A 20,251-nucleotide genomic window follows, 5' to 3' on the forward strand; every position below is an offset into this window, starting at 1 on the left:
ATATTATATACAAATTTATAAGTCGTCGTAACTGTATTGTTCAACAAATTCCTTCAGCTGTGTCCGACTGCTTTTCCTAATTATCGCGTAAGCACTAGGTCACGCGTTGCTACACAGCTTGATCGGCGAATGAGGTGCGGATGACTGTAATGTGATTCAATACGCGGATTCAGGGTTTCTCTAGCGGAAGTCAATTTGTGCCGAAATTCCTCCCCACAATGCAATAAGCGTATTGCATAACAATAGATACAGTTCGGAGGTTAAGGGATCTAAAATGAGCGTTTATTGCGTTTCGACAGTATTTTTTGTGAGACGTGAGAGCACCTCAGACCTATCGAATTGCATTCTGAATACGAAGCATGTCTTTCTGATATCAAATAATTTTCATTTTTGAAAATCACAATATAATACAAATTTTATGACAAATTATAAAAATTTGATATTTTTCAAATTTTTGATATATGACAGTCCTCGAAGTAAATTATATAAATCTAATGACATATTCTTAAAGTGTATGTAGCAGGGAGGAAAAGCCGACGGTCAATTGAAAATTTTGACCTTTCATATTGAAGATATGGATTTTTTTCCCAAAAGACCTAATTTTTTTTTTTTTTTTTTTGGGAAAAAAAATCCATATCTTCAATACGAAAGGTCAAAATTTTCAATTGATGGTCGGCTTTTCATCCCACCTACATACACTTTAAGTATAAATCGTCAGATTTATAAAGTTTACTTCAAGTACTGTTAAATATCAAAAATATTAATTTTTTAATGATTTGCCATAAAATGTGTATTGAATTGCGAATTTAAAAAAATCAAAATTATTTGATATCAGAATGACATTCTTCGTATTCAAAATGCAATTCGATATGTCTGATGTGCTCTAATGTCCCACAATAAATACTGTCCAAACGTTCATACCCCAGCCCTTAATCCATCTCCTTTGTTATGCAATACGCCTATTGCATTGTGGGAAGGGATTTCCGCACAAATTGACTTCCGTTAGAGAAACCCTAAATCCACGTATTAGCCACTCAGAACCCCACTTCGGTGTTTACGCTGTAAACACCGCTGATTGAACGAAAGATTGCTGAAAACTATATAGTGACGATAGTACGGTAACATGCAAATGTTCACTCAATCCATAGGTTCATTTTCCACAGGTCAGTAGTAATTACATCAAAGGTTCAGTGATTTCGCGGTGCCGTGCTGTGTCCTTACATATACTAAATGTAGATTGCAAAATAAAATAAGAAACAGAAATGAAAACAGTAAATTTTACAAAGCGTGGCTATTGACTAAAAAAAGAAAACGGGTTGAGAGAGAAATAAAGGAAGACAAACAAACACACTGACAGACATATAGACAGACAGACAGAGCCAGACTACTTTTGCTCGCTCTTTTAATCGGAGTAAGGGGTAAGATCTAAGATACACGACGGGGCGAGGAAGAAAGGGAGAGTGCGCGAGTAGAGAGGACATATGAATGGGCTATTCCATTTAAAATCTATACCCCTGTGGAAATATCTTCCACAGGAGGAGAATGAATTTCAAATGGAATGAACACATTAGGTGGCTCCATTCGAATTTCATACACCCTCTGAGAAAGATTCAACCTGAATCTTCCACAGAGGGAGGACGAGTTTCAAATGCAGCTGTTAAGGTGTTCGTTCTAATAGAAATACATACTCACCATGTGGAAGGTATTTCCGAAATCGTCCACAGGGGTCGTGTGGCTTTTAAATGGAATAGCCCAATGGAGGTAGACGATGGAGGTAGGGTGGGGTCATTTCAAGCATTAAAAAAGTATATCGTTATCATTTTTGCGTGACCCAGAAAAAAAACTTTACCAACATCACTGTTGTATACATTATTATTAGCATATATAAAAAAAAAAAACAGTGACCCCATCCAATTAACGCCTTTTCTGATGTTCCAGTCTTACCAGCAATGAAGGGAACGCAGGTGCTATCCCGTTTCTGTTAGTCACTCCTATTATAGGTCTCGAGAAACCACGCCTAGGGCCTCTGTTTCGTTGTCGTTTTCTTCGTCTAAGACGTATGTTGTATACACATACCCACATCAGAATAACGAGCAATACAAATATGGTACTTCCTATGGCTACCCCTATGATAGCTCCATTGGACAGACCGGTAGTTACTGTGAAGCAAACAGACAAACTGACAAACAAACTGGCAGAAGAAATCCACTTAGATCCGATTTCTCGAAGCCTGGCTAGTGGTCAGGCTTCTTAAGCCAGCAGGATAGCCGTACTAATGTGGATCAAATTTATTGATTTATCTTTCTAGGTGATGTACAATATGAAATTGTAAGCCTTTGTATAGGACTAATTGGGCTTTAAGCCTGTTCCTAGCCATGTGTCGAGATACCGGCCCTTGAAAGCTTTTTACATTACCCCGCCCGGTACATATTACACGCACGGATTGTTTTATTTCTTCAATAAGGCATCACAGAAAGTTTTGACCAACTACTCATTTGAACCCGGGGCACTGATTTCACTATAATGCTCAATTTTTTCATCACGTCAAAACTTTCAGGTCATGAATATGATAATTACCATAATCAACGCTAACAGTATGGCACATGGGTCTAAATAAGCTAACCAAGTTAATTTATATATGCAAAAAATAAATTCCTTAACTTAAAGTTTTTCACTTGTGTGTTATATAATATAACGGCTTTAAAGGGTCTATTTTCGAAATGTTACTAAATTTTGATAATTTTTTGATAAAAGATTCTTTCAATCTTATTGGAAGGCATTTGAAAAAATATTCCTAGAAATAGTTGAACAATCCCATTTCAGATTCAATTTTAAAATCGAAACAAAATTGAAAGCAGATTATTTTAATTACCTGTGCTATCATCATTCTCAGTTTCTTGACATTGGTTTCCTGTGAAGCCTGCATCACAACTTTAAAAATGATTTTAAAAAATGGATATTATATTAATGCAATTATTGTGTGCAATATGAGAAAACGGCATAACAACGAGAGCGGTATAACTACAGCCATGTTATAACCTCCACCCTCCGGAGCAAGAACGGTATACTGTTTAAGAAAATAGATATCTAAACAACTTACATGCAAGCAAAGGTTACAGTGGATAAAACTTACATGCAAGCAAAGGTTACAGTGGATAAAATTTACATGCAAGCAAAGGTTACAGTGGATAAAACTTACATGCAAGCAAAGGTTACAGTGGATAAAACTTACATGCGGCCGTGTGTCCTGAACTCGCCACCCTTAGCGTTACATGACAAATATTATGAATTTTTACACCAACCGGGTTTCTAATTAGATTATCTCGACAATCACCAACCCTAAACTAGCAAAAGTATACATTTTTGGAAAGCTGAAGGCATCAGCAATTCCAATATATACATTTCAACTCATTATACAGGGTGACCTGCAAGTTATATAGGGTGGAAAGATTTTGATAAAAAATGGGTCACTCAATGCATTGTTTATTACCAACTTACAGTAATAAACTGGAAGCAAACAACATTCATTTGGTTAGAGGAAATGGAGAGCCAACTGACTTCGGAAGAAACCAAAATCACAGCTGTTTGGTAATCTCGGAATATAGGGTGTCCCAACGTATGTTAGATTTTTTTACAATTCAACATATTTTGAACCTAAACATTTTCCTCCTAACCCATACAGAAAAAATATGTCCATATTTAGATTCCTCGTCAAATTTCCCTTCAGAAAATCTTTACTTTGACTGTGATAGGATAAGTAATTAAAATTTTACAGTAACTTTCAGATTTTGAAGACATCTGCATTACTTACTACAGTGTTTAATATGACAACGGGTAGTTTTGTATGGAAAAGTTTGTATTTTCTACACTAAAGCAATCATAAATGATTAAAAACAATTAGTAGAATTGTTTAGCTGTAAGGCCGTGAGTCGTTTAGATGCTAAATAGAGTCCAAATCCAATTTACAGCCTTTACTGAAGCAGATTACGCACTAAAAATACCAATCCCATAGAGTTTGTGTGTACCACATCCCCCACCACCACATCCCCCACCACCGCCACCCTGCCCATTCTGAATTCTATGAAGCACAGTGTCAGTATTAAAAAAGCTAAAGTATTTCTTTTTACAGGGTTGAAAGTGCATTTTATTTAGCAATAAAATGAGACCACAAGCATGACAATAACTTCTTGCTTGACAGAGATATCATCATTTGTTTTGAGTCGACTTTGGCAAAATGTAACGTCGCCACCTTTTTTTGGTGGCGAGCTCAAGACACACAACCATGCAAGCAAAGGTTACAGTGGATACACCTTACATGCAAGCAAAGGTTACAGTGGATACAACTTACATGCAAGCAAAGGTTACAGTGGATAAAACTTACATGCAAGCAAAGGTTACAGTGGATACAACTTACATGCAAGCAAAGGTTACAGTGGATACAACTTACATGCAAGCAAAGGTTACAGTGGATAAAACTTACATGCAAGCAAAGGTTACAGTGGATACAACTTACATGCAAGCAAAGGTTACAGTGGATAAAACTTACATGCAAGCAAAGGTTACAGTGGATAAAACTTACATGCAAGCAAAGGTTACAGTGGATAAAACTTACATGCAAGCAAAGGTTACAGTGGATAAAACTTACATGCAAGCAAAGGTTACAGTGGATAAAACTTACATGCAAACAAATGTTACAGTGGATACAACTTACATGCAAGCAAAGGTTACAGTGGATAAAACTTACATGCAAGCAAAGGTTACAGTGGATACAACTTACATGCAAGCAAAGGTTACAGTGGATAAAACTTACATGCAAGCAAAGGTTACAGTGGATAAAACTTACATGCAAGCAAAGGTTACAGTGGATAAAACTTATATGCAAGCAAAGGTTACAGTGGATAAAACTTACATGCAAGCACAAAGGTTACAGTGGATAAAACTTACATGCAAGCAAAGGTTACAGTGGATAAAACTTACATGCAAGCAAAGGTTACAGTGGATAAAACTTACATGCAAGCAAAGGTTACAGTGGATAAAACTTACATGCAAGCAAAGGTTACAGTGGATAAAACTTACATGCAAGCAAAGGTTACAGTGGATAAAACTTACATGCAAGCACAAAGGTTACAGTGGATAAAACTTACATGCAAGCAAAGGTTACAGTGGATAAAACTTACATGCAAGCAAAGGTTACAGTGGATAAAACTTACATGCAAGCAAAGGTTACAGTGGATAAAACTTACATGCAAGCAAAGGTTACAGTGGATAAAACTTACATGCAAGCAAAGGTTACAGTGGATACAACTTACATGCAAGCAAAGGTTACAGTGGATAAAACTTACATGAAGGCAAAGGTTACAGTGGATAAAACTTACATGCAAGCAAAGGTTACAGTGGATAAAACTTACATGCAAGCAAAGGTTACAGTGGATAAAACTTACATGCAAGCAAAGGTTACAGTGGATACAACTTACATGCAAGCAAATGTTACAGTGGATACAACTTACATGCAAGCAAAGGTTACAGTGGATAAAACTTACATGCAAGCAAAGGTTACAGTGGATACAACTTACATGCAAGCAAAGGTTACAGTGGATAAAACTTACATGCAAGCAAAGGTTACAGTGGATAAAACTTACATGCAAGCAAAGGTTACAGTGGATAAAACTTACATGCAAGCAAAGGTTACAGTGGATAAAACTTACATGCAAGCAAAGGTTACAGTGGATAAAACTTACATGCAAGCAAAGGTTACAGTGGATAAAACTTACATGCAAGCAAAGGTTACAGTGGATAAAACTTACATGCAAACAAATGTTACAGTGGATACAACTTACATGCAAGCAAAGGTTACAGTGGATAAAACTTACATGCAAGCAAAGGTTACAGTGGATACAACTTACATGCAAGCAAAGGTTACAGTGGATAAAACTTACATGCAAGCAAAGGTTACAGTGGATAAAACTTACATGCAAGCAAAGGTTACAGTGGATAAAACTTATATGCAAGCAAAGGTTACAGTGGATAAAACTTACATGCAAGCACAAAGGTTACAGTGGATAAAACTTACATGCAAGCAAAGGTTACAGTGGATAAAACTTACATGCAAGCAAAGGTTACAGTGGATAAAACTTACATGAAGGCAAAGGTTACAGTGGATAAAACTTACATGCAAGCAAAGGTTACAGTGGATACAACTTACATGCAAGCAAAGGTTACAGTGGATAAAACTTACATGCAAGCAAAGGTTACAGTGGATAAAACTTACATGCAAGTAAAGGTTACAGTGGATAAAACTTACATGCAAGCAAAGGTTACAGTGGATAAAACTTACATGCAAGCAAAGGTTACAGTGGATAAAACTTACATGCAAGTAAAGGTTACAGTGGATAAAACTTACATGCAAGCAAAGGTTACAGTGGATAAAACTTACATGCAAGCAAAGGTTACAGTGGATAAAACTTACATGCAAGTAAAGGTTACAGTGGATAAAACTTACATGCAAGCAAAGGTTACAGTGGATAAAACTTACATGCAAGCAAAGGTTACAGTGGATAAAACTTACATGCAAGCAAAGGTTACAGTGGATAAAACTTACATGCACGCAAAGGTTACAGTGGATAAAACTTACATGCAAGCAAAGGTTACAGTGGATAAAACTTACATGCAAGCAAAGGTTACAGTGGATAAAACTTACATGCAAGCAAAGGTTACAGTGGATAAAACTTACATGCAAGCAAAGGTTACAGTGGATAAAACTTACATGCAAGCAAAGGTTACAGTGGATAAAACTTACATGCAAGCAAAGGTTACAGTGGATAAAACTTACATGCAAGCAAAGGTTACAGTGGATAAAACTTACATGCAAGCAAAGGTTACAGTGGATAAAACTTTGCAAACACCGCCGTTTTGGCAAAACTCAGCTGGGCACGAGTCTGTGGAATCAAGAAAATAAAAAAATTAGGAATTGGCTGGGTGCAGCAAGTGACTAGTTATGGGTGTATGTTTATCGACATTGGTAAAACAAGTAGTAAACGCCACTTCCACCAAAAAGACCATGTTGCCTAACCGCTTTTTATATGCTCAGTTCGAACGATTTTGTGCAATTTGCAATATCTGTGGTTTGGAGCATTCACGGTGGACAACATAGACGTAGTAAATCGGATTACCTATTATAGCAATAGGTGATAACGATTTTGAATATACCGCGCTGCACTACAAGCAGGTTGTACTCATCACCTGTGTATGTCTGCAATCATAGATTGAATACAATACCGGTCTTTTCAATGATGCTAATCTTACAGGTGCGAGTGATCAGCATGATATAGTTCTACTCCTCTTTTCGCCAAACGACAAGTGTTTCTAGAATGCTGCTAAAATAAGAAAACTTTTAGTGCTAATTTATTGCACATTCTAGGGAAGCGTGGTTACATTTTTAAATAGGCGAGTGAGCGGGTTTTCAATGAAATATTTTTGTGTCAAAATTGCATCCTATGTATAAAAGAATATCATATCATATATAACGATTCGTGATATCCAATTGTGGCACATTTGATGTCGTTTAAGAAGCAGAGAATTTTATTTCAATTTTATATACGCCAAAATGTTTTTTAATTGAGCAAGAATAAGGATAGAAAAAACGTTGAAAATTCTATGTAAAAATCACATTAGACCCCGCCAAAGATTACTTTTTCGTTTTTATGGTAATCTAATCTTTTATTTCCTGAAAAACAATTTGAGGTCTAATGTGGAATTTTTATATAAATGATAAAAACATCGATCGTGTATACAAGGAAAATGGTATTATACTGACACATTATGTATTGTATATATATATAAGATGTACGAGCCCACGTGTCCAGCGAGTCAAAATCGATATAATGTATTGTCCATGTAGAGGCCCATTTATTGTCGGATTTCTGTATGTAGAACACGCAGTTAACAACAATTGAGCGCTATTAATACACATTAATGTTTTTAGGCAAATAAAATTCCAAAATATGGTACGTTTTCTGCCTTAGCTTGTCACGTGATAGGCCTATGTTGAAGTTGCGATTAAATGTTCAAATAAGTTTCAAATGGATTCCAACAATACAAGTGGCCGAGCGGTCTAAGGCGCTAGGCTCATAGAGTATCCAAAGCGGTGCGCCGTGAGTTCGAACCCCGCCTCTGCCAAACTTAATTTTCCTTTTTTTAAATTTCATATTGGGGAAATGTGACTTTTCAAGAATTTATGTATGGCGTGGAGTGGTGTGATATAGTTCAATGCAGAGGTACCGCGTGAACGTACCAGTGCAGCGCGGTATATTCAAAAAATGTTTTCACCTTTTTGCTCCATTTTACTCATGTTAAGAAGGACACTTTACTTTTTGCCATCCCCATCTTATCCCTGGAAATTTTCTGTGGAGGGAGTCCCCCCCAACTGGCTATGCCCTTTGATAGCATAATATAATTGAAATTTTTCAACAATAGCAATTTAAAAAAAAATATTAACATCAATATGACGTCATCAATTTGAATATTTATGAGATTATATCATTTTGTATTACCATCATATGGCAAGAGTAGCAAATCTGTATTCCCAAGCAGTCCATCTGGTCCGATTCTACTGAAGAAGAAATCATTTAGTTCTTGTACTTTTAATGGTGAAGAAGTGATTACTTCATACTCAACACCAATGTTTCCACCGACAGGAAAAACACGCTTGACTCGCACGTTTTGGAAGCCGCCCAATTCCGCCAAGTTCGAAGCAAGCTACAAGGTAAATTATGATAAAAATGATGAGAGATGATGATTGCTGATGAGCGTCATCATAAAGATGATGATGTTATTCAAGTTATTAAGATGAAAATGAAGATAGTGATGATGATGACGATGATTTTATTGTTTTTGTTACTCCATAATTTTGCATTTATTTTGATTTCAAATTTGCTGTCTTTGGCCTCCATGGACCAAATAGTGTAACAAATAGCCTCTTCACAGGTATATTACAGCATTTGAGATATTTTCAACTGCGTGGGCATGGTGGGCAACAACAATGGAGCTGCCTACTTTGATGAAAAGAATTTCACTTGTTTTTATATACCTTCCTGCCTCTTCATGTCTCGAAATTGATCATATTTGTAGCAAGATGGATTTCAGGTTTAGGTGATGAAATCAAAAGGTCCCGGGCGGATCCGTCCGGTTGGAGCTGGTTTCTATTGTTCTAAACAATGGAATGCGGTTCAACCGCCGGTCGAGTTTTGATTTCATCCCTTTATATTCCCGTTGTGTTCGCTTACTCATTTTCCATATTAAAAGTTATTGGTCAGCATACTTACAGCGGGCTTGACTTCATCAACAAACGTTTGAAAGCTTGCACTATTCGTGTCAAACACGTCCGGATTGAAAGGTTGACCAGTAACATTAGTAGCATAAAACACACCTTCGGTTGACCGTGAAAACTGATCTGGAGAGCATAACATTCCAACAGAAGAATTTTTAAAAGCTACCGAGCGTAAAAGGTCTCATTTGCATAACAAGGAACAACTTTAAAGGGGCATTTCGTGATCCACAGCCTCATCCCCCCACTTTTCCCAAAAAAAAGTTGAGATTTTTACACCACTGGATACCTCTGGCTACGTAATGTTTATGTACCAAATATTTTGGTCGTGGTAACATCGAACATCGTATATCGGTCATTCTAGGCACTTGTCATTCAAAATAAAAACCACCTTTACAGTAGGAAATGGCCCTAGAAACTGGCAGACTTGTGATGTACATATGGTTTTGTATGGTCTAGTAGCATTAGTTAATATAAACATAAGATATCTTACTTCGCGTTTTATCCATTTAAAAATAGAGTAATAGTTTTTAAATATTTTCTGGGAAAAAAGTGGACAAATTACCAGTAGGTACTCTCAGTGATACTAGAGAATTTCCAAAATATCCATCCGGGGTTATGTTTTCCGTAATTAGATCATTTAGATCAGTCTCATCAACAGATGAAGAGGACGCTACGGTCACATCATACTCAATACCTAGTAGACCATCTGGGGTGGGGTACAATCGCGATAACGAGACGTCTTGATATCCGTCGACTCCACCGACAGCATTTCTTAACTGTGAGAGGAATTAAATTTGAGTATGGATTAATCCTTTTTATTATTACGTTGATGTTGTCTTTAATTCTTAAACGCGTGAGAACGTTCTGCGATCTTATTGGTTCTTAGCCGTGTGATATGACACGATATAACACGGGCGTGAAACAATTCGGTGTCTCCTCGTTGTTTTACTTAACATAATGATGTCGCCCGTGTTTTATAAGACGATAGATGCACAACAGCGGCTAAAAACAATACCTTTATTCTTTAAATGATAAACTTAATGCAGCATTATGACTAGCAGGCAAAGTTTAAAAACAGATAGTTTGTCTCAAAGCTCCTCTGATGTTGAAGATCTAATGCAAAATGCGGTTTTTATTTTAATTATTGTTTTTATTTTTATTTTTTTCCTCTCCATTTTTAACCCAAACTTTTTTATATTCATTTGAAATGTGCACATGTTGCAAGGGGAAATATATTTTGTTTCCTTTTTTTTCTAAAATGGTACGAAAAAGTGTTAAACACAAAAATTTTCCGTTCAATATGGGCTGGGCTTTCCAACATAGTCTCGGTCCCAGCCGATTTGTGCTCCTTGTCACTAAACAAAATGTCTGGCGACAACCTCATAGTACGTCTTTTCTGATTGGCCAATCATCGTCATAAGAAAATGTTCTGATTGAGAATTGGGTATCAATCAGTGCGGGGGTTCAACGCATGCAGCGGTTGAGTGACAGCTATGCGATTACATAAATCCACACAACATACGCGAGTACGCGCTGCGAGTCGCTGACATGAAAGGCGATATCAGGCGATTGGCGCCTCAGTGGCTGCTAAGCTAGCGTATATTTTGCGTTTGCGGTATCTACAAATAGTGAGGGGCCTACGATGTTTAGTGTCACTTACACAAGTCACGTCCTATAGCCAATTGAAAACAGTTTTATTTGGAAATTCATTAACCAATCAGCGATCGTCATTTCGGGGCTGTCGCCAGACGGTTTGTTTAGTGACGGAGGAACACAAACCGGCTGGGACGAGACAACTTGAATTCCAACACTGTCGTCAGGTCTTGTTACTTGCCTGCCCAGAATGCAATTCACGCATACCAAGGTATTGGATTGCAAATCTGGCTATTTATTCAATATTTACATTTACGCTGAAAATGCTCTCGTTTTTTCACAAAGCAGCATAAAGAAGGCGATATTTGATATGCAATTTTAAAGACAATCCATATCCAAAACCAATAGGGTTACACCCTTTAAACTTGTCTCTTACTCTTATATGCATCATTTTGTGTATTGTGGTAACAATCTTATGTTATCTAAATTTCTTGTACCTATTATTATGTATATAGCAATCATTATTATTTTGCATTATGTGTATTTTTAAATATGTATGTTCTAAGTTAAAGAAGAAATAATTCAAAGCTTCTTCATATTTTCATGCAACGAAGATGGTCGAACACAAATTTAGCATCAGTGCAAATGTTACTCACTTCAGGTTTCAGAATGTCAGCCCAGAACTTAAACTCATCACTTGTGACGTCATAGAGTTCATCAACAAATTCTATTGGTTGGTCATTGTATTCGGTCGCCAGTAATTGGCCAATAATGTTTTTTGTGTCACCTAATTTGGGTTAAAATCAATGAATTACAAGCATAAAGCTGAATTTATAACTATGATTTATATAAACCATTCCTTAGTATTGACTATAGAGGGCGGTATTATTGAGATTTTTTTCAGTTCAAAACGAGTCGCCACCGGGTTAAGATAGCTCTTGATATTTTGAGAAAACATCTCAAAACTTGGACTTTTTATGTTGAAGCATATGGCTAGCACGCAGAGCATTAATTTCCTCTCCTCTCGTCTAATGTCCTGGCCATGCTGGCCTGGCCCCGACCCTCGTGTTATTACGTAATACTTACGAACGCACATGTCGCCGACAACAACTAGTTCTGGATCAGTGCAAACACATTCATAGCTTCCAACGTCATTACGACAATATGTACCAGTAACAGTGCAGACTGGAGGCTGACTTTCACATTCGTTAATATCTGAAGCAATAAATTATACAAACTGACTATCTATTTGAGGAGAATTGAAATAAAACTAGAACGGGTCCCTTTACTTGATATTTTAGCGAAACCACACAATGAGGATCCATATTAATCCGAGATTATCCATTTTCTCAATAGAACCACCTGGTGGAAGATCACCAGGTCTTGCGGCAGTGACGATCTGCGCATCGACCTAGAGACCCTAGATGTCGATACAAGCCATTACTTATCTGGGACTAGTTAAGAACTTTCGCAAATGTCTATAAAATTTACCTTCATCGCAAAGAATCCCTGTATATCCTTCTAAACACTGACACACTTCGGGACTGACACAGAAACCATTATGACAATCTAAGGCGCAGTTAACTGCAAATAAAAGCAGAACGGAAAGTAATGCGATCAGTGGCATAGCCCAATCATCCAGAGCTATGCAGATTAGCTAAGTTTTGCCAAATTGATAAAAATTCACTGGCTTTAGCTAAAAGGTCAATGGCGCAACTAAAGGCTAAAGATGAACTTAGAAGAACTTTGGAGCAATCATTAAACAATTGAGGTTGAATTTAGTGGTACTTCATTAATTTTGATCATGTATTTTGTCACACAATTAATTGTATTGCATTACATTGCAATATTCTTTGTTGATACATTTAATACAAAAACTATCTTAGCATAACTTAAATGACATCCACTAAAAAATGACCCCGGGAATTTAAACTGGATGCTTCGAATTCAAATAATCTATGAACTGAGATAATGAGACACAATTGGAAAGAGCAGCGATGTTATCATATAGGTCATTAGTACGGGACTTTGTTCTTTTTAAGGACTATCTTGCTGGACTATGGACATGATGAATATGTCAGTTGTATTACGACCAGTGTGTATCACTAGTGGAAGTTTTGGATGAGAAAACGGACATTTTGATGAGAATCGGCCAAAATGGTGAGAATTTAATTTTCTCATTCTCTTGGATGAGAAACTTCCTGGTGTGTGTGTGTCAATCATTATTGTCTTATTAAAACTGGTGACAATTACTAATCCCCGATTATTATTAAAATTAAATTCTCACCATTTTGGCCGTTTCTCATCAAAATGTCCGTTTTCTCATCCAAAACTTCCACTAGTGTGTGAGACGTGCGTGTATGGCAAGCCAAGGGGTCCAAAAGCGTGGAACTGCTACGCGTAGCTTCTTTCTCGTTACGTGCAGCTTATTAACCAATCAGATTCGCGGTTTTAAACACGTGGAGCTGATGTAAACATCCTCTCTCACAAATATTACGTTGTTAATTTTTGTAAATGAAAATATCTGTAGTATATCAGCAAAAAATGGTATAGGTGCTATTAAAGTAATATCTGAACAGAAAAATACAGCCCGAATATAAAGTTACTTGCTATTAAACACGGTGTAAACTTGGAAACACTAAATAAATATGCTTTGTGTCATTTTAGCCAGGCATTAGCAACATGTTCTCTTGACACGTGCTGTGATTTGGCCTCCTTTACCCGTTCGTTATCTATGCTAATTCCGTAAATTAATTACAAGATAATAATTGTGAAAGAGGATACCTATAACTATACTACGCGCAGCTAACGACCCAACCACGTGATTAAATTTGACTATTTTGATTGGTCAAATAGCTGCTCGTAACGAGAAAGAAGCTACGCGTAGCTGTTCCACGCTTTTGGACCCCTTGGCTTGCCATATGCGTGCGCTGCCCACCTATCTGGGCCTTTTATACCTCCTTCAAACCTCTTTCTCATAATATGCAGATATTGAAGAGTTTTTATGGGACAGAGAATATCAAGATAATATAAACGCCTACGCACTAAGAGGCCGGTCGAGTGCAGATCCGTCGGAACACGCTTTTCAATACGGAATAAATGCTAACCTCATCGTGACATAATCCAAGCAGCAAAGTTCATTTTCCATTGAAAAAGCTTTATCCGACGGATCTACAGTCGACCATTCTGCTAAAGTCTAAAAGACCCTATCTGGTGTTGAATTCGCATTCGCCACTTGCACGGTTCCGCCATTATGCACTATATGCGGGGAGAGCCTCGAACTGGCAGCATACATGAAAGGAAGAATTACGTAACCTTACACAGAATGTTATATGACTGGTTCAATTCCCATTCATGTATGCTGCCAGTTCGAGGCTCTCCCCCGCACATAGTAATAATGGCGGAACCTGCAAGTGGCGAATAGGGCCTGCACTTTGGCTCGACATTTGAAAGGGCGTGAATTAATTTTGGATACGCCCCTATTATAATTAGGTAATACTCGACTCACACACATTCCCTATATGTATATACATGTACCACATGTAGTCAACCTGTCTGCTTTATCTGTATTGTGCCGTTCTTAAGCAAATACGGTAGTTAAACACGATTTCATCAAACATTATAACAATAGCTCTTTTACAGTGTGCAATCATCCCGGGCAATAATTGGGCAATAATAGAGGATGTGCGTGAAATTATTGATTGGCTCCATACAACGGAATTGACCCGGTGTCCTTCACCGTAATCATGGCACAATGCAGTGCATTCAATCAAACGTTGTCGTCAACCTATTTGATCGTATTTGTGCATTTGTTATGTGTGTGAGACGAGCTGTCGCGGTAGATTGCAATAGCTTGTAATCATGCTTTTGTTGAATGAATTTGAGTACTCCGCCATATTTACGGTATGATACGTCATAATCTAGGTGATTATTTGCATTGGATGTCTTGAATACGCTGGCGAGGTTGTGTATAGTCTACTGTAGTAGACCAGTCTAATTTATCATTCCCTAAATTAATCTCTCTGAACTGGAAAACTCATCATTCCTGTTCTGATTCAACAGCTCAGATATCCATGAGAAAACTCGGGCAGGGCAGTCACTGGAGATGTGATGTGTTTCGTCATAGATTTTAAATGGTTTCATGCATGGAAACGTATGAATTGTTTATCAAAAAAAAAAGGAATGCAGCGCAGTCTAGGTTGTGTAATAATCGGATTAATGCTATAACAGTAGTTTTGAATATATCGCGTTGCAAAGCCCCATTCAGTGATCCCAGCGAAAGTGAAAAAAAAAATCAAATTGTTACTTTTATAAAAAATTTTAATGAAAAAAAATGGCACAAAACCCAAGAAAACGGCAGTATTGACGAAGTTGAAGCCCCATTCAAATACATGTAGCTAATTTATATATACTGTCAGTATATAAATTACAGATTCACGTAAATGCATTATTTTTGTCTTAAATAGGCCTACACGGCTTAGGGCTGAACCACTAGCAGAAGACACCATGTTGATGTTTTATGACCTTTGACATTCTTTTGTGGCGAGTGACATGGTCAGTTCAATTCACGCCGAGTGTCCTTAACAGGTTTAACTCTGCTTCGGTGGTCATGAAAGAATTCAAAAGATAACCTCTGCCCCAACAATCCCAAGCAATTGTCTGAAACTGCTCTTCGGATGATGTATCATAAGAACTCAGTCGTCAAATGATGATAGTCATATAATGACCAAAAGATTATTACTGACTATATCATTGAAGACTGAGTTCCGCAGTCTTGTACAAAATCTGAATTTTGATGATTTTTACGATCGTCCGGATGAAAAAAATCACTGAATGGGCCGTTAGTTCCTCCTCTCCTTACACTGGCAATATGGATCAAAGAAAAAAAAAAGAAAAAAGAAAGAAAACAAGAAAAAAAAGACAAAGAAAAGAAACAATAAAAGAAAAACAAATATGAAAAGTTCGAACAATATTTGGTTTATAAAATTAATGTGACCATGATGAGGCTCGAACTCTCCACCTTCCGATTTAAAGTTCGAAGCGCTAGTGTACCAAATTCTGATGCCTTACCAAGTGAGCTGTGCTCCTGAGATTTGAAATAAAAATAAAATAATACACTGTATACCTGCTTGTGTCGGTAATTGATTTGCTCAAATTCCATAATGGTACAGTGCAACAGAGCAAAAATGCCCAAAATTTAAAAAGCTATATAATTTATGACCACTATACACTACACATAAAAATACTAATACAAGGGAATTTCAACGTAAGAATCCAAACAATTAAGTACCAACATGCACAGCTTTGTCCTTATATCACATTTGGGTTTTTAACAAAATGTTATCAAACCTCTACTGTGATTGGCAGCTGCACAAGGCATCTCTTTGATAGCTGATCATGGCCATCCAATCAGCAAGTGGCTACTAATTGACCTTGACAGGCTTAAATGAGCACTGTCATCTGCTACAAAACCATCACACTCTAGGACTACACTCTAGGACCTGGTCACTCCATAATGCTACAGGGAGCACAGTACTTTGCCAATGGAGTGAAAGACTATTATTATTGATTAGGCGCGGATTTTAAAAGTACAGCTCATATGCGTGTATAGCAAAAAATTGGAATAGAATGTTTGGAATCATGTAACTAAAGTACTAAATGCATTCTGCAAAATGCGCTCTGACCAATTTATAAAGCATTTCATTAGCTTTAATTTGACATATTGTTTGACATATTTGGAATTATGGTAAATCATTAAATAAAATATTTATTAATTAATCAATTATGTCAATTAATTAAAAATTTAATGCAAATATGCATATTTTCTCTGACAGAATTGTAGGATTTGACAAGAGCCATCTTTCTTGTAAGTTTGATTCTTATAACATACCGGTATCGTATTGCGTCCCGTTATAGTTGCAGAAAAAAAATACGCGTGCAGGACACACATACGCACACACCCCCACACACCCAGAGGATCGTACCGTTTTACAATCGTATAACATTCATTGGCGCTAGTAGTAGTAAATTTCAATTTTCTTTGCTTTACCTCACTTGTTCTGCTCAAAATTAAAAGGGGACATATCTGACAGTAAAAGCTTACATTTTATGGAAATTATGTATAACTATTTGCTTAAGGATACGATACATGATTTACCGACAAGTGACTCATTTCGGAATGCGATCATGAATTTTGAAGAAAAAAAAAGTTTCCACAGGCTTCGTTGGGATTCGAACCAGCGATTCGAAACTTCCTTCGATTACGCGTCTAGCGCTTTACCGTTCGGCCACGGTGGCAGTTGAGTGGAGGAGTGTAATGATAAATGATAAATCTCATAATGCCATCTTTAGCCTTTTGTTTACTAAAAAAGACGCGTTTTGTAAAGATAGATTACCCGTTTTATGCATAAAGAGCACGAACGTTTGGGAAAGGTTTCAAACAAATAATAAAGACACTGATGTGATGATGAAATTGCGTAAGTCGGGGAATACATGCGTCGCAATGTTTTGTTTTGGTTTTAGGAATTTGACCTTAAAATTTACGACTTCATGACATTATCATTCGAAATCAACAAAAGATATTTCAACAGTATATGGCATCATTCTTTCTCTAGAATGTTTTATACATGTATGTGAAATAGCTTCAACAATGGTTCGCTGCATAATGGTAAAAACAGCCTTGACCTAAAAAAGGGCGAGAGGTACCATATTTACGGATTCAGGCTAAATTTAAAATTGATATAAAACGTTTGTTTTTTGATCGATTACAAAAATTAATTTTTGTCATATAAAGAAATTGTGTCTGGTGTGAATTACACTCCAGTTTTTATTCTTAGGGCTCTTTGACTTCTTTAAATGATTTTTTTAATGTTAGGGCTAATCCCCTGGCCCCTATATAATTACGCACAAAAGATCGAGTCCCTTTTAAACAGCACAAAACAGATAAAGCAGACAAATTTACTATACATAGGCCTATACATGTATGGTATCTGTATGCCAGGGACTGTTTAAGAATATAACATTAGATTTATGATATTTACTTCGAGGACTGTTATTTATCAAAAATGTGAAAAATATCAAATTTTAATAATTTGTCATAAAATTTGTATTATATCGTGAATTTCAAACAATGAAATTTATTTGATACCAGAAAGACATTCTTCGTATTCAGAATGCAATTCGATATGTCTGATGTGCTCTCATGTCCCACAAAAAATACTATCGAAACGCTCAAAACAGATCCCTTAATTTGGTTAATTTTCTTTTCTTGTTTTCTTTATTTTTTTCTTTATTTTTCTTTGATTTATATTGCCAGGGTAAGGAGGCCCATTCAGTGATTTTTTGATTTTTTTTCATCCCGACGATCGTAAAAATCATCAAAATTCAGATTTTGGATACTAGACTGCGGAACTCAGTCTTCAATGATAGTCAGTAATTGGACATTATTATGACTATCATTTGAGGAATGAGTTCTTATGATCCGAGGAGCAGTTTCAGACAATTGCTTGGGATTATTGGGGCAGAGGTTATCTTTTGAATTCTTTCATGACCACTGAAGCATAGTCAAACCTGTCAAGGACACTCGGCGTGAATTGAAAAAGACCATGTCACTCGCCACAAAAGAATGTCAAAGGTCATAAAACACCACTTTTGTGTCTTCTGCTATCTGAAGGCCTATGGCTGATTTTGTACCTTTCGTCATTGTCATAGATGTGCTAACATAGCTTGCTAGTGCAGTGGTTCAGCCGAAAGCCGCGCCGTGTGTCTAAGACAAAAAATAATGCATTTACGTGAGTCTGTAATTTATATACCGGTACTGACAGTATATAAATTAGCTACATGTATTTGAATGGGGCTTCAACTTCGTCAATACTGTCGTTTTCCTGTTTTGTTTTTTTTGCCATTTGTTTTTCATTAAAAAAATTTATAAACGTAACAATTTGATTTTTTTTTCACTTTCGCTGGGATCACTGAATGGGACTTAATAGCGCGGATTATTCAAAACTTGTTTTTACCTACTGCTATATAGTATTAATCCGATTATTACATAACTTTGCCAGCGTATTCAAGACATAGGTTATGTAGGGATAAACTGTACATGGGTATAGAGGCCCTGCATGCTTTTATCGATTGGCTCCAAACAAAGGATTTGAACCGGTGTCCTTCACCGTAATCACGGCGCAGTAGCCTACAGTCCATTCAATCAAATGTTGTCAGTGTGCGAGACGAACGATGTATAAATCTGGAGGTCACATCATCACTTATCATGCTTATTGTAAAAAGTTTGTCCAATGCATATACTGTGTGTATTGTTCCAGGGTATTGTCAATACAGTCAAGCAAACAGGTATTATATTTTGAAAAGGCCGCTATAGTATATTCACAGGGGTGTCTTGAATGGCCAATCATATGGGACATAATCAAATTGCAGTGACTGCTTCCTTTGTTACCACATGTCAGTCATCTTGTGATTATTGGACCATGTAAACCTGCAAAAAACGAGCCAAAGTGCAGGCCCTATGGAAAGTACAGTTTAAAAAAAAGAAATGCAGGGAAACAAATTTATGACATCCTGTGTTCATGCATATTATCATATTGTGGATGTACTTTGTGTGTCAATATAGATGGTGGATAATAGTCAGCATATTGAAATTCCTTTACAATCAATGTCGGGTCAAATTTCTAATTTCTGAACTAGAAAATTTAAGGGTACACGAGGTATTATTGGTCGAAGTAGCCAAAAAAGGTCGATTTCCATTGTTTAAATCAATATATTATTGAAAAATAACACTTTGATGTTTTGCAAAAGTTCATACTACAAATCATTTACTTTGAAAACTTGCTTGATTTACTGTTGTTAATGAGTTATATGCGTTTTACAAAAGTGTTGTTGTTTCAGCCCTCTTTACAACTTTACAACTCTAGAACCAAAGGACCTACACAAGGTATATTTGTGATATTTGAATTTTTCTACACACTCGCTATGAAATGATCAATGCAATTTTTGCCAAAGCTCACTACCATTCGCAAGATGCTGTGAACTACCAAATCGCAACAGTTTAGAATAGTTACTAAACTTAAGGTTAGCCGAGAGTTTTTCATGCGCTTGATTTCAGAGGGGCGTAAGTTCATAACAGAAACAGCCATGCAGAAAATGAACAAGCGTACTGGGACGTAGGCCTACTTTACAATAGAATATTGATCCACGGTCAAGACATGAAACTTGGCTTAGCTCGTGCCCGGAGCTCGTGAGTCGGGGCGGGCGGGGGTGTCATGAGGGGCGGCATGCCGGGTCGGATGCCGAGGGAGGGGCACAAGCCCTTTTCGGCATTTT

At 36.9% G+C, this 20,251-nt stretch overlaps 1 protein-coding gene across 1 annotated transcript in view; it reads right to left on the reverse strand.

The window, feature by feature from the left end:
- Positions 1–805: 805 nt before the first annotated feature.
- LOC140139337 (uncharacterized) overlaps positions 806–20,251 on the reverse strand; it is a 135,169-nt gene continuing 115,723 nt past the window's right edge. Inside the window, exons 23-32 of the mRNA XM_072161119.1 lie at positions 12,410–12,502; positions 12,005–12,133; positions 11,575–11,705; positions 9,888–10,101; positions 9,321–9,448; positions 8,550–8,754; positions 6,863–6,935; positions 2,873–2,931; positions 1,945–2,159; positions 806–1,226 (exon numbers count right to left, since the gene is read on the reverse strand). Of these exons, the coding sequence (XP_072017220.1) occupies positions 1,218–1,226; positions 1,945–2,159; positions 2,873–2,931; positions 6,863–6,935; positions 8,550–8,754; positions 9,321–9,448; positions 9,888–10,101; positions 11,575–11,705; positions 12,005–12,133; positions 12,410–12,502 (1,256 nt within the window). The 3' untranslated portion in view covers positions 806–1,217. The remainder of the gene's footprint in view (positions 1,227–1,944; positions 2,160–2,872; positions 2,932–6,862; positions 6,936–8,549; positions 8,755–9,320; positions 9,449–9,887; positions 10,102–11,574; positions 11,706–12,004; positions 12,134–12,409; positions 12,503–20,251) is intronic.

Source organism: Amphiura filiformis, chromosome 2 (assembly GCF_039555335.1).
Source record: "Amphiura filiformis chromosome 2, Afil_fr2py, whole genome shotgun sequence".
Taxonomy (NCBI): Eukaryota; Metazoa; Echinodermata; class Ophiuroidea; order Amphilepidida; family Amphiuridae; genus Amphiura; species Amphiura filiformis.